Here is a 14680-nt window from a genome sequence, read left to right on the forward strand (position 1 = left end):
TAAGTACCTCTTGAAATACGAATAAAATATGACGTAGCTGTTATATAAATTATTACAAATACTATAATGTTAAATATAATTATTATTAAGTATAAAAAGAGTACGGAATCTTTTCATAAAAACGCCAAATAGCTTTCTGACTATACAATAAAATTTCTACATAAAAACGCTTGCGGCTCAGTTAATGTTCAACATAAATGACGAACAACATTAACTTTGATTGACGTTCATATTTTCTGCTGTATTTATTATTGTCGATATTTGCCAATATTACTTATGGCATGATATTACTTATGTTGACGCATTTATTTGCCTGAAAAATACAAACATATTTTTTAAAGGTTCAGAAGATATTTGTATATAAGCTTGAGATACCGTTTGTCAGTTGTACGGCAGAGGTATGAGGATATGCCTTCAGAAAAATGGAAAGTTGTGTAGAATTGTTAGTTTCATTATTTAGAAATTTGAATGTAACTCTGTATAAAAAAAGCAGATTTAACATTTACAAGCAGTTATATATATTCAATAGTTACTTTCTTGTTTTAAAGATTATTGGCCGCACAGAGGATTCGATTTCGATTCGATTCGATTCGACCGTCGAATTGAATATATTTATTAACATATTAGATATATATGTATACAGATTTTCTGCACTCTCACACACCTCACTCTCACACCTCTATATGAAAAATAATTATGTAAAATCTCATACTTCTTCATGCCGCCTTGTAATTAAAAAGAAGTACAGATATATGGATGTAACTTGCTTACTTTTATGTTTTAAGGGAACATAGGCATATAGAATTTCTAGAAACCATATCATTTTCAATACACACGCACACACTCACGCCTTTTATCTCCAAAGTTTAGATAAAGATGTAATTGGTGCACCCACTTTTCGTCATACCAGGCACAAATTACAGGCTCCGGACTGATAATGAGAAGGAAAACCCAATATCTCTTTGTCGAACTCAGGTTTCGAACCCGGGACCTTAGCTAAAACCTAAAACTTTCATTTACTTATATTACAGGCTTTCTTGCTAGTAATGAGCAAGCTGTTCCAGTTTTCCTGTTGGTTTGGCGTCTCAGGATATGGGAAGCCGATTTGGAGGGCTTGGACTTCGGTACTAGTTATACTCTTACTTTTTATCGAAGGTGTGGCAATATGGAAAGTTGTGAAGGCCCTAGCTGGATGGGCAGTTGACACCGTTGGTCATAGTAAGTATTCTTACTTTCCAATTCGTTCATAAACTATTGTCTACATTCATCATTGTCTTATATAAACTATTATATAATGTAATCTAACTCTATTCAAATCTAACCTAGCTATTTTCTTAGCTTACTTAACTATATTATAATATATTATTCATTCGATAAGCGAAGGTCTACATTATTATATTTTACTTTGTTGAATAAAAAGAGGGCATTACATATGAGCACAGCAAACTTCACTGTAGTTGCGAAGTGTCCATATGACCCGATTCTTAGGGTCTTCACTCTAAAATGATTTGCTGACCGCGTTCATGCGTATTCGTAGTTAGTACGTATATGTTCTATGAGTTACCTTTCGGAAAATTTCACCTTTCGCCACTGCTGCACTGCACCTGGTGGTAAGTAAAGTTTGGTCTGCATAGTGTCCAATGTCGATTGAGAAGAGATGATTCTCCTCGCCAGTCGACACAATGTTTGGAATTGCCAGCATTGATCGAACTAGTATATATCTCTGTATGCTAGTCGGTTATACTTACTGTTAATAGATACGATATCTTCGATGGAAGACATTTTGGACTGAATTTTACTTTCTATATTATTACTAGATTTACATGGCGGTCTGAAAATTTGTAAAAAAAAAAGTTTTTTTTTCTATTTTAGTGATACTTTAATTATCAAATTAGTCGCCCTATCAGATTATAGGACGGAATACGTACAGCGGAATGTTAGTGCACCAGTGGCGCCTCTTCCTGCCCTTTCAGGGATAAAAGGGTGTCTATTTATATGTATAATTCGATAACCAAGGCATGATTTCTTCCAGGAAGCGTAACAGCACGCCTGGCTGGTACAATGTTTTACTTTATATCAATAATGTCCATCATTCTTTGCTCAAGACTGTCGTATTCTTGGCGAAATTTGTCTAAATACTGGGCCTCTGTGGAAAGAGCCGTAGCCATCAACATACCAGAGGATGTGAATATAAAGAAGCGGTTGATATTTGTCATCGCTGGGATGGCGTTTTGTACTTTTTGTGAGTGTGTCTGAATTATTTACCTCAAAGTAATAAATGTGTCTGCTATCAGCCGATTGCAATAAGTGATCCTAATACTATCTTAGATAGGTCGAAATTTTTTTAATAAAGTTTGACATGCTTGCAGGTGTACTTTAATTGGTTTACTATTGGAATTGATTCGAGGATAGCGAGGGATCATTCATTGTTGGTCGTAACTTAAGCAACAAGAATGATTAATAAATACGGTCCCAAGAAACCATTCCCTAATCGTGTGATCGTGGTATCACATTTATAAAGTTTATGTTATGTTGTTAGAGAGTCTCAACTAATCTGTCAACTTTGAACTTTATTTACAGCTGAACATTTGACGAATGCGGTTACATTAGTCGGCTTTGAATGTCCTCCATCAGAAATATTGAAACAGTACACGCTATTGTCACATGGATTCATGATAATGGAAAGTGAGTGAAACTGTACTTGCTTGCTACTTGCTTACTACGTGTATGTAACTGCTAGAGAGCAAGTTATGTTGACATATTTATGCGACGTATGGTGGGAGCAATTTGCTTTGGGCTTGCTCGTTTGTGGACTAAGATTATTTAAAACAATATTGGTTGTTTGTACGGCGCAAAAAAACCTTTTAAAAATATGATAATTATTATCATTACAATTTAGGCATATTATAGCTAGTGAACTATGAAAATCAAACAGGCTTAATGCTAAGAATGTATGTTATAGACGTTGGAGTGGTCTTATTGTGACGTCATAACGACTTGCTTTTTTAATATTTAATGAAATAAAATTTCTTGGTTTTCAATACAAATACGTAACTTCAATAACATTACCCAACTCTAATTTCAGAGGACTTTTCTGAATGGTACGTGATACCATTAGTTTACTTAAGCATTATAGCAACGATATTATGGACCTTCCACGACTTGCTTATAATATTAATAAGCATCGGGCTAACATCCCGATATAACCGGCTCAATAGATATGTAGCACATGTATGTGAATTAGAAAATAAGGGCACGAGGAGACATCCAGTAAGTATATAATAAAATATAATATTCATTCATTTAGAAAGATATCCAGTAAGTATCCAATCACAGTGATAAAAATTATAGCCTATGATAATCCAAGATATGGTCTAAACTTATGTGAAATTTCATTCAAATCGGTTCAGCCGTTTGTGCGTTTGCTTCTAACAAACATCCAAACATTGTCACAAACTTTAGCATTTATTATATTCATCACTTGTAACGTTTTAATTGATGTTCTTAGGACGTAGAAATAGTGTCAATATACACTTGGCGTAAAATAAGAGAGGCGTATGTAAAACAGGCCTTATTGGTACGAAAAATGGATGACGAATTGGGCGGTTTGATAATGCTGTCCAGTTTATGCAACTTTTATTTTATTTGCCTCCAGTTATTTATGGCTATTACGTAAGTATTGATTGTTTTTAATTTTAATAAACAGGTTATAAGAAATGAGAAAATTTCAGAAAAACAACAAATTATTAAAGCTTTTTGATTTCGTGGATGCGTCCATGGCCAAATCCATGGAGTCATCACGTTGGTCATCTTTCAATTTGAAAATATAGAACTAATCTGTATAAAATATTATGAATGTTTTCAACGTTACACAATAATACTCTACCCTCTAACTTCTCTACTTTATTTTCCCTCTCTAAATTCAAAATGATGGTTTAGTGCTTTGGAGTGACGATGGGTTAAATTTTCGGAAAGGGAAGCCGACACAAAATTTAGGTACTAATACAATTATACCTATATTTTGTGTTACACTATGACTGAAAATATTAATTATTTGTTTATTAATAGTATTATATATTTTATTAGTTCGCTGACATATATTATAGAAGGGAAGCCGGCAGGAATCGTATTATATAAACGCTTCGCCGCTGGTGATTTGGTTATTTATTTTTACGTATGTACGTCTACCTTCTCGTAGATATAATATATATTTTTTAATTGAATGAAATTCCTTTCCAGCCAGGATAAAGTAACGACTTTACGAAGAATATACTACTTCGTGTCCCTCGGTTGGCTGTGCATCAGAGTAGGTGGTGTAGTGTTAGCTGCATCAGCCGTTAATGTTAGATCCAAAGCAGCACTCCAGTATATCTATGGTTGTGATGCAAACATTTATAATATTGAGGTAAATTTACCATTGATTGAAACAGGCCGGCAAAATTGTGCCGATTGGCGAGGATAAACTTCTCTCCTCAGTCAAAATACTATATTTAAATTATTAAAGAGTTTGAGTGTCATTGGTTTTACATTCATAATATTTATAATAATTGACATTTACAAATTTAACATTTTGAATAAGTACTCAGTAAAATGGAAATATTAATTATATATTTGAAGAGATTACGGGATTCTGAATAAACAATGGTAGAATTGTTCGTTATAAATTGAAAATCCAGTAGTCCATTGAAATACTCCACTAATTACTGGCTTGATAATTAATGCTACAACCTTCAAGTATGGAAGTTTCTCAGGGCCGAAGTTCTAACTATGGTCAGGTAAACATAGCAGTATTATTGCACTGACGGGCGCGTAACGCTTTCGCCTCGCTGTGAATTCGGTTGTAATAAATATTAAGAATAATATCAGTCCTGTATTATATACTTGCCCACTGCTGAGCACGGGCCTCCTCTACTACTGAGAGGGATTAGGCCTTAGTCCGTCACGCTGGCCCGATACGGATTGGTAGACTTCACATACCTTCAAAATTCTTCACATCTAAGGTATGCAATTTTCTTCACAATGATTTCCTTCACCGTTAAAGCAATTCACTTGCGCCAGTGTAATCAGACTCAGACCTACTCACGGTTAAAAAAGCTCCTTAATGTCTCCTTCTACAATAACAATCGTTATTCATATTATATTGAAACCAGTTGACCCGACAAAGGATGTCCTGTCAACTATGAATTTGCAGCGCGCATTCTGCCAATCGCTGCAATTAACTTTTCTTAAATTTTCTAACGTTCCGCTCAACTTCCTTAATTTTTTCTTTCATATAATCCTTCCTTCTCATGACAATAACAAACACAACAAAAAAAAAATATAGTGAAATCAGTCCAGCCGTTCACGCGTGATGGCGTGACTAAGGGAAATAGAGATACATTTTTATATATGTAGATGATGAATAGCTCACGTAATTTCGAAAAATTGATGATGTGTGCCATAAGTATTCACTATCTCAAACCTTCCTTAGTGTCTCCTTTGATATTCATTTCCGATATTAACAATGAAGAGCTCGCGTAGCTTTGAAAAATCGGTGATGTATGCTCCAAATATTCATTAACTCAAAATTTGTGTTCATAGCAGATGTGATTGTAATTTTATATTTCCTGCATTTTAGGTGAGAAGATTACAGGGTCAACTAGCCAAAGATTACATAGCTTTGACTGGAATGGGCTTTTTCTCTCTAAATAAAAATATTTTGCTGCAGGTTAGTATTCAAGGGTATTTTACACAAATATTACAGCTCAACAATTAATCATTCAAATGAGGTTATAATAATCTTTAATACCATCATGCGATTTTGATCTTAATTAACATTAAATTAAGCATTATTATATTTTATACTTATATGAATTATGGTAACTGATTTTTTAGAATTATTAACCATAAATTATCATATTTATGTCAGTTTTATATTGTTTTGTATATTTATGTTTTCTATTTATTATGTATAACTTGATTTAGAGAGATTTGCAAAGATATTTTTTTATAGAGACACAGCAAAGTGACCCCACTGCACCTGATGGTAAGTGAAGTGGGGTCCAATAGAATGTCGACTGACGAGAGATGATTACCCCTCGGCAGTCGACACAATTATGCCGGCCTGTTGAAACTGGATATTATACACTGGCTACTCCCGGAACGCGACACACTTACGTGGGCCACTATGGCGGGTTTCAACACCTTGTGTACGGTGGTTGCTATCCGAATACAAAAATATAACCATATCATAGCAATGATCTTGTGGCATATTTAAGTAAAATATGTTACATAAATAATAGATAATGTTTATTGAAATAAACTTATATTTTCAGATGGCCGCGTCAATAATAACCTATGAACTGGTTCTCATTCAATTTGACAGCAGTTGAGATAGATATATTACGAAGAAATTGATCTCGAAGAAAGCAAATTGTATATAATAAAGCCTTACTGAAATCACAATACTGTTTACAAATAGAAATTATTTTATAAAAGAAATTGTGAAATGATTTTCTAAGATCCCGATTCGTAAAGTCTGAGAATATGTTACAATACTTACCAATATATTTATATAATACGACTTAGTACTATAGTTACGCTTTGAATCAAATTTATTAGCTAATCGATTTTAACATTTACGGGAAAGTTATAAACAAGACCCTTAAAGTCAATAGTAATTTAAAATTAATCATATTCTGATTATTTTAATGTAGATCAGATCCAATAGGGCTCTAAATCTAATCTAAACGAAAAATATTGCCGCTTTAAGACAAATATCCGCAGGTTCAAAGTGAAGGGCTTGCGCCTCTGACTCTTAAAAAAATTGTGTGTGTGCTTTGTGAATTATCCCTTGCTATACCGTCATGTATACGTGAGCTAAAGGTTCTCTATTAGCAGAGAAGGCACATGCCCATTAGTGGGACAGTATATAATACAGGGCTGATATCATTCATATTATTTATAGGCCCTTAATGACAATAAAATATATTTGTATGTCAATGGCCCCAAGCATTATAAACATAATATTTTTTAAATTAATTCTATGCGGCCAGTTACAAAAAAGAAAAATAGAATTAAAAAAAACAAATTTTCGCAACGTGTGATGCACTAGCTGATTATTACTTTTAATCATGATTAATGAATGATAAAACCCTGTGCTGCCAGTATTAATTATCACGTCACGTGTTAGTTTAATGAATTACGTATAGACAGCGTGAACGTCATTTTTTATGATAATATTTTATGCTATTAATATTTTGTTTTAAGATAGTGTCATTGTTTTTGTTTGAACCTTTTATATTACAAAGCTATTGTTCATTATATTTAATGAAACAATAAAAATATTTTTCGTTATACTGTTATAAAGCGAAGTCCTTTATTAATTTAGGTATTAAACAATGAAAACTCAAGGAAGTACGAAAAATACATATTCAATATTAAGAAAATACATAAACGAAACAGATTTAATTTTTAATTACATTCAAAATTAAAAATGCGTGAAGAAACTTTGTTCTTGACGTGGGGCCCAGATCGCAATTTTTAAATATTTCAAATAGGCTACATTTACCAAATAGCAGACGACCTAACGGATCCTAAGATTAAATGCGATAAATATCTAGTGAAAAGGCATGAAAATTTTCCACTTGACTGATCACCGAAGTATTGTCCACCTGCACCTTTAGTTAACCCTTTTTCATAACGTGATAACCATTATTTTTCCTAGTTACTTATTCAGGTGACAATCCACGGAGAAAAATGTTTTTATAAAGCTATTTATCATTGTATTAAGTATACGTCGTAGATTCACTAAAACGATAATGTGAAATGTGAGGGAAAATATATCATAATTTACACAATTTGTTGCTTTCGTACGACATTATTTCTACTATATTGTCGAGATATCTACATTTAGTTGTAGAAAGTGAGTACAAAATAAAATCTTCTTTTATTACATTCAAATAAAGTTGATATTTGAACGAATGGAAACTAGTAACTACCTAAAATTATAGGTTGCCGGTATGCAATTGAAGTATGTGAAACAATAATTTTTCATAATGAAAATGTACTTTGATGTTGGACGTATAATTTATGAAAATGTTCAAGTGATTTAATGATAGAGTTGTCTGTGTTGCTGTTTTTGTATTTACTTAGTAATGTTTCAAATGGGCAGGCTTTCGTAGACACTACTTCGAGGTAAGTGCTTGTTTTTCATATTTGGCGAAGAATAAGTGTCAAATCTTTGGATCTATTCTGTATTAGCTAATACTACTAAAATAGATCTAATTTTAAGGGTGTCTAAATTAAAAATGCTGCAGTCGCGCCTGTATCATGAGCTAATTTGAGTGCGGCAAATATTTTCATAAATGTAGTCTATTTTATACTATCGCAATAACAAATTTAATTTCATTAAAATCAGTTAATGTTAAATTAAATATTTAATTACACAACTTTTACGAAAATAAGTAGACTGTCCTTAATTATTTTTTATTTGAATTAAAAAATAACTCTAAAATTACAGCTTAAACTTGTTCTCGGATAACGCGGAATATTTAACATGAAACTAAATTCAAGAAAAGTTAAGAAAAATAAATACGACGTAAGTATTTTTTTTAAAGTCTAAACGTGTGATGAAATAGGACTGTTGAAGAAAAATATCCTCACCAATGTTTCGCTTTCGCTCGATGTTTTCCATATCTCCGCGATCTAGCCATACCTTCAGGCTGGGCGGTAATAGTAAAGAAATCACATTCTTCACCTAATAGTAATATGTCATGTCCATAAACTACCGCAACAATAGCCAGATAGCTAAAGTACTCTAACGCCACTGCATTCGTCATCTTACGACATTAGATGCCTTATCAAAAATTGCTTTGGATGTGACGCAGTCGGTAGGATTCGAACCTACGCTCCCAGAGGGAATCTGATTTCTAGTCAGACGCCTTAACCGCTCGGCCACGACTGCTATGGTCGTGTTGAAATAAATAGCAGAGAGCACTTCACGCTTAAATATTTAGCTACGTACCAATATTTTTAAAGTTAAACTGATCCCATAAAATTTGTCATAACAAAGACGACACGTACGTCTGTGTCGTTCATTTCAGACGTATGTGATTGATCGAGAGATCATAAAGCGAGCCAAGTGTTAGTCCCTCGACCAATCACAATGACACGATATGGACTCAAGTTTCGTTTTTTTTATATTCTAAGGAGGCAGATCGACATATTATGATCACTTTAGATCTCAAGTCACGTGATATAAAGAAAACAGCGACACAACTGTAATTAGTTAATACATTTATTGCTAGAAAGAGATGTGCTTGGTTATTTTATTAATAATTGGACCTTTTATAGTTTGAAACTAAGCGAATTTTGCTCACAATATAACATTAATACACATTGATTTTCAGGAATTTCTTCCTACAATCGCTAACATTTTTAAAATTGCACGTATTTTTGGCATATCTAAGTATGGATTTAATCTTGCATTTATGTGGACTTTGATGATCTTCATCACATTAATATCAGTAGAGGTGACTTCTTTTTGGAAATTTGTTAAAGTGTTGGACGGATGGGCTGAAGATAAGTTTGCAAGACGTGAGTTTAAGTACAAATATTGCTGATATTTTCAATGCAAAGTATAGAAAGATGTTGGAAGTTTGGATGCTTAGATGTTTATGAGAACTAATCGCAAAATCGGAACGAACGATAGAACGGATTAAACAGATCCGATACATAATGTTTTTTTATGTTTATATATTAAATATTGTTATTATTTTCCAGATTTTATCGTGGTTTTTACATTATAATTTTCTCTCGTGTTTCGTAGAATATAGCCATGGTCACGGGGCGGCTTGAGGTGCAGGTCGTCTGAAAAGTGAAAGCTATATATACCTACATTTTGCAATTATACAACGTATTGGATTTCATTACCATATATTTGTTTTCTATTACTATTAACGATTTTAAAAGTGCATCTTGGCTACGGCTTAAGTCCTTCTTCCATTAAATTTAGGTATATATTTAACTAGCATTTGTTCGCGGCTTCGCCGCGTGATGGAGTTTTCCGGAATATTTTTTTTCCGACTTTCTTGATATTTATATTATGACCAAATTATAGACAATTATTATAAATTGTAGCCTATGTGTAATTCTGATGTATAACTAATATTACTGTAAAAGTTTCATTCAAATGCGATCAGTAGTTTTTCCGTGAAAGAGGAACAAACATACATACATCCATCTTCACAAACTTTCGCATTTGTGCTATTACTAGGATTATGCACTAATAACATTTCAAATTACTTCAGGTGGTTTCACAGAACGGGTTTCAGGATCAGTGTTTTACGGAAACGCTACACTATCATTAATATTGTCGTGCAAATTTGTTAATTCATGGAAACGTTTATCCAGACGTTGGAGGAAAGTGGAAATTGAAGGGAGTTTAAGGTTTCCACCAGATCGTTGGATACAATGGAAAGTAACTGCTGTGTCAGCCTTTATTGGTGTTTGTGCTCTTAGTAAGCGTGTATTTATCTTAAATTGAGTAGTAATCATTTTCATTCTAAGAAAACAAATGGCTACTTTCTAGGTTTCAGGAATTTTAATAAGTCAACAGCATAAAAAAAATATTTGATAATTTGCGTTGCCGTTTTGTCTATCTTATTTCATCCAAGTGTCTGAATATCTTAAAAGATCTTTCAGTGTTTCTGATAGTCCGTACATCTTTTTATAGTATGTATATTATTATATCCATTACCTTTCTCAATTTTTTTACGATTTTGTTCAATGATATTTAAAAAAAAATAATATCAATGATTTAGATCGTCGTTTTTATAATATTACAATGTTAATAAATAAGATAGCATGATGATGAATTCCTATATTTTTGTTATGTTTAATATATTCAGTGTATTACATTCGTATTGTTACAGTGGAACACATTTTAAGTATGATGTCAGCCATCGGCCTACATTGTGCACCATCACAATACTTACGCAAGTACATATTAAATTCTCATGGATTCCTTTTGAGAATAAGTAAGCTTTTTAATATAATTTTAGTTACAGGGTTAAGTTTAACGTAAAACCAAAGAGGTCGTAAGACCAAGGACTTGTTTCATAATTTCTGAGCAAACTTGTCAAATTTAAGTACTGACTGTTTTCAAAAAATATATGTGCTTTCTTTAATTGGTGGAAGACATTTACTGAATCATTGTTAAACAGTCCTAAGGATTTTTGAACATAACATGGATTGTTGGAACTTTTTTTTTTGTACGTGTGCGACAATGTGAACCCACTGTCCCTGATGGTAAGTGGAGTGGGGTCCAATAGAATGTCAATTTACGAGAGATGCCTCTTCGGCAGTCGACACAAATATGCCGGCCTGCTGGACCTAGATATATACAGGCTGATCCCGGAACGCGACACACGTACGTGGGCTACTATAGCGGGTTTATTTATGTACGGTGATTGCTATTCGGTCGTATATAAAATATGTCTTACCATCCGCAAAATCGAGATGTATACATCGTTTAACTCCGACCTTTGGAGTTACACAATGTAGGAATATTTGCCCTTCAGAAATTAAGACGGCGCTTAAAAGGTTCAGAAAAAAAATGTTGATTGATTTAATTTAGTTTATTAATAAATATTCCTCATACAATACTTGCTTTATAAAACAATATACAAGGTTAAATAATTATATTTTCTAGATGAATACAGCTTGTGGTTTGCGATACCAATTTTCATCTTAAGCAAGATATCAACGATGCTGTGGAATTTTCAAGACTTGATGATCATTGTTATAAGCATGGGCTTGACTTCGAGATATAATAGACTGAATATGTACGTAGGACATATTATAAAGATTGAGAGAAAACTATCTGATTCACCTAAGGTGAGTTCTATTTACTTGTTTTAAAATGCCCGTAGTTACATATATGTATAAGTTATTTTTTATTCTTATACGTTGTTTTGATGTAACATAAGTGCAACTTTGTTCGTCTACGTGATAAAGAATTATATTTTATTTATTTTGATACTGAGTTAAAAAATCCAATATCACTTTGCCCGACCCGGGGATTGAACACAAGACACCAGCACTGCAATCGTATCGTAATAACTGAGACATCGCGGCAGTTTAAGGCAAAGGATTTTCATGAGCTTATGATATTAGTGACATAATCTATGACAATTTTTTTAACTTAGTAAAAAAAATAGTCTTAGGTCAAGTAGACTGACAGTTTTCTTAAAATTGACAAAGAATATAAATATTTAGTGAGTAATTCTCACATATCAAGAGTTCTCTACACCTTCCTGTAAGTTAGGCACTTATTTACGAGTATATTTGCCTCAGAAGTACGACAGGGGTAACCGCAATTGAGTCTTACGGTGATTTATGACGCAGAAAGGATCTGGAGTAACATTTTAGGTGATAATTCTAGTTTTTTTCTAGTAACCATTGTGTTTAATTCATTAGAACTAGTGTACAAAAAATCAAAGCATATTACATAGAAAGGAGTTTTTTTTAGGTATTCACAAATATTTCTAGAATTATTACACTAACCACCCGTAAGAGTCTTTTTAAATATTTCTGGAATTATTATTACACTAACCACCAGTAATTAATTCATTCAATTATTTCTTAGTTTACACTTAAAGGTAGTTTTTAGTTGATGAAGCAAGTGATATTAATTTATTTAATTTACAGACAGGATCTGATCTTCACGTTCATAATGAGATATGGCGACGTATCAGAGAATCGTATGTGCGGCAAGCAGAATTGGTCGGGATGGTTGATAAAGAATTTGGGGCTTTAATACTGCTGTCCAATATAAACAACTTGTTTTTCATCTGTTTGCAGTTGTTTTTGGGTTTAAAGTAAGTAGAAGGTTGAATGGGGAAAGTGGGAGACCAATAACCTTATGCAGTCTTATAAAAAATTCGCAAAGCTATGCTTAGTTATAACTCAAATTTACTCGATCAGCTGTAAGTCAAATCCCGTCATCTTGCCTCTTGATAAGGTTTAAACTAGGAAACCGGTGATGTTTTTGACAGCTATTTAAGCAATTCTTAAGCACCTTTTGACGCTAAAATAAGCTTATAAGTAAGACTGATTGCCGATATAAAAAATCTATGTGTTAAAACCTATGACCAAAATCTTAAAACAATGGCTACTGTTGAATCAACAGCGAAAACAGAGATCAGAATAAAATTTATAGAAACAAATTAACATCATTTAAAGTTGAAATTTAAAAAGTCTAATTTCCATTTACAGCGCAACAGCGAGAGGAGCATTAATAAACAAGTTGTACTACTTCATATCTCTGGGATGGATGTTGTTTAGAGCCTGTACTGTGGTGCTCGCTGCATCAAATGTGCACATGCATTCGAAGAAGGCTTTGGTCTTTTTGTACTCCTGCCCTAAATCCGGGTTTAATATTGAGGTGTGAAATACTACAGTACAAACATTTTAACTGATATTTACGTATATTTTTTTTAAATCTTTATTTAAGGAGCTTGGTCATAATTTCTCAATGATGTCGCTCCATACGTCCGCTTCCAAGAGTGTTCACTTAATTTTCACCATGCCAATTTTTTTTTTATTAATACCCTAGCCCGTTCTGATGCAAACATTATTTTAATTTATTGTTTGTTAACGCCAAGTGATAGTATGAGTCACTCTGGAACTTCTGGCTGGTTTATAGACTGGATAACATTTTTTGATACTTTTCTATCTAGTTATATAATAGTTGACTTTGGAAGTTGTGGATTTTATTCCTAGAGTCTATAACGCTTTCTGTTAATTTTTATACAGTAAAATTTTTCGTAAGTTTTAGTAAAAAATAATAGAAAATATATAAAGGTGTACAGTACGCATAAATGGCATGTGTTCAGGTATTAAGTAACTGATTTCTAACTTGTATTGATAAATTGTTTTTGGATTGTAGGCAAAGAGGCTGAAACATCAGCTGATTCATGATCATGTTGGCCTGTCTGGAATGGGACTCTTCTCATTGAAACGTCAATTATTGTTACAGGTAACTATTTTTAATACATTACTATTCTGACTTCTCACCTTAAGCTTATTTTGTAAATTAGGTTGAATCATAATAAGACATTACGAAAATTTCATGCTACTAATTTTTTTTTACATAACTAAGAAATTTAATTGAAAAGAAAATATTAGTTTAATTTGTTTTTCACCTTTAATATTGAGAAACCAATATCACATTATGTAATTACGATTGTTGTTGCTACTTTTCTGTGACACTCTGTAAACTCTCCATAAATTCGGTTAATACAGGAAGTCGTACTTCCACTTACAAAGTAACACTATTAGATACGACAAAACATACCAAGCTGCAGTCCGACGCAAAATCAATTTCGAATTGCTGTATCACACCTAATTTAAAGCGTTTGTGTGGATTTTCCTTACAAAAGCGAATACAAAGGGGCTCGGAAGGTGCTCGATGTACTAACATCAAAGTCCACCTCAACCCGTCTGATATTGCGGTTTCTAAGGTATTAGCATGATGTTAAAAGGCTTTGGTTGAAAGAAAATTCATTGTTACAATAGGATTAATATGGTTCAGTAGATTCCAACAACATAGATTAAAGAAAATAAAAAAAACAATCGTGTTATTCGTCCGCAAAATATTGATGAAAGAAAATAATTAATTTTGTGTCAAGCGTCTGTC

The 14680-nt window shown here is 32.8% G+C and overlaps 1 protein-coding gene and 1 non-coding gene across 2 annotated transcripts; one reads left to right on the forward strand and one right to left on the reverse strand.

Annotated features, from left to right (window-relative positions):
* The first annotated feature begins 1040 nt into the window (after window positions 1-1040).
* Window positions 1041-6340, forward strand: LOC115442122 (gustatory receptor 5a for trehalose-like). The gene is made up of 8 exons (XM_030167097.1): window positions 1041-1218; window positions 2033-2242; window positions 2581-2685; window positions 3086-3270; window positions 3509-3672; window positions 4240-4405; window positions 5618-5711; window positions 6315-6340. The coding sequence occupies exons 1-8, from the start codon at window positions 1047-1049 to the stop codon at window positions 6338-6340; spliced, it is 1122 nt and encodes a 373-aa protein (XP_030022957.1). The 5' UTR covers window positions 1041-1046.
* Window positions 6341-8862: 2522 nt separating this feature from the next.
* On the reverse strand, window positions 8863-8944 carry Trnas-aga. The gene has a single exon. It is a non-coding gene; the product is annotated as a tRNA-Ser (tRNA).
* Window positions 8945-14680: the final 5736 nt, after the last annotated feature.

The sequence above is a fragment of the Manduca sexta genome, chromosome 28 (genome assembly GCF_014839805.1).
Source record: "Manduca sexta isolate Smith_Timp_Sample1 chromosome 28, JHU_Msex_v1.0, whole genome shotgun sequence".
Classification (NCBI taxonomy): domain Eukaryota; kingdom Metazoa; phylum Arthropoda; class Insecta; order Lepidoptera; family Sphingidae; genus Manduca; species Manduca sexta.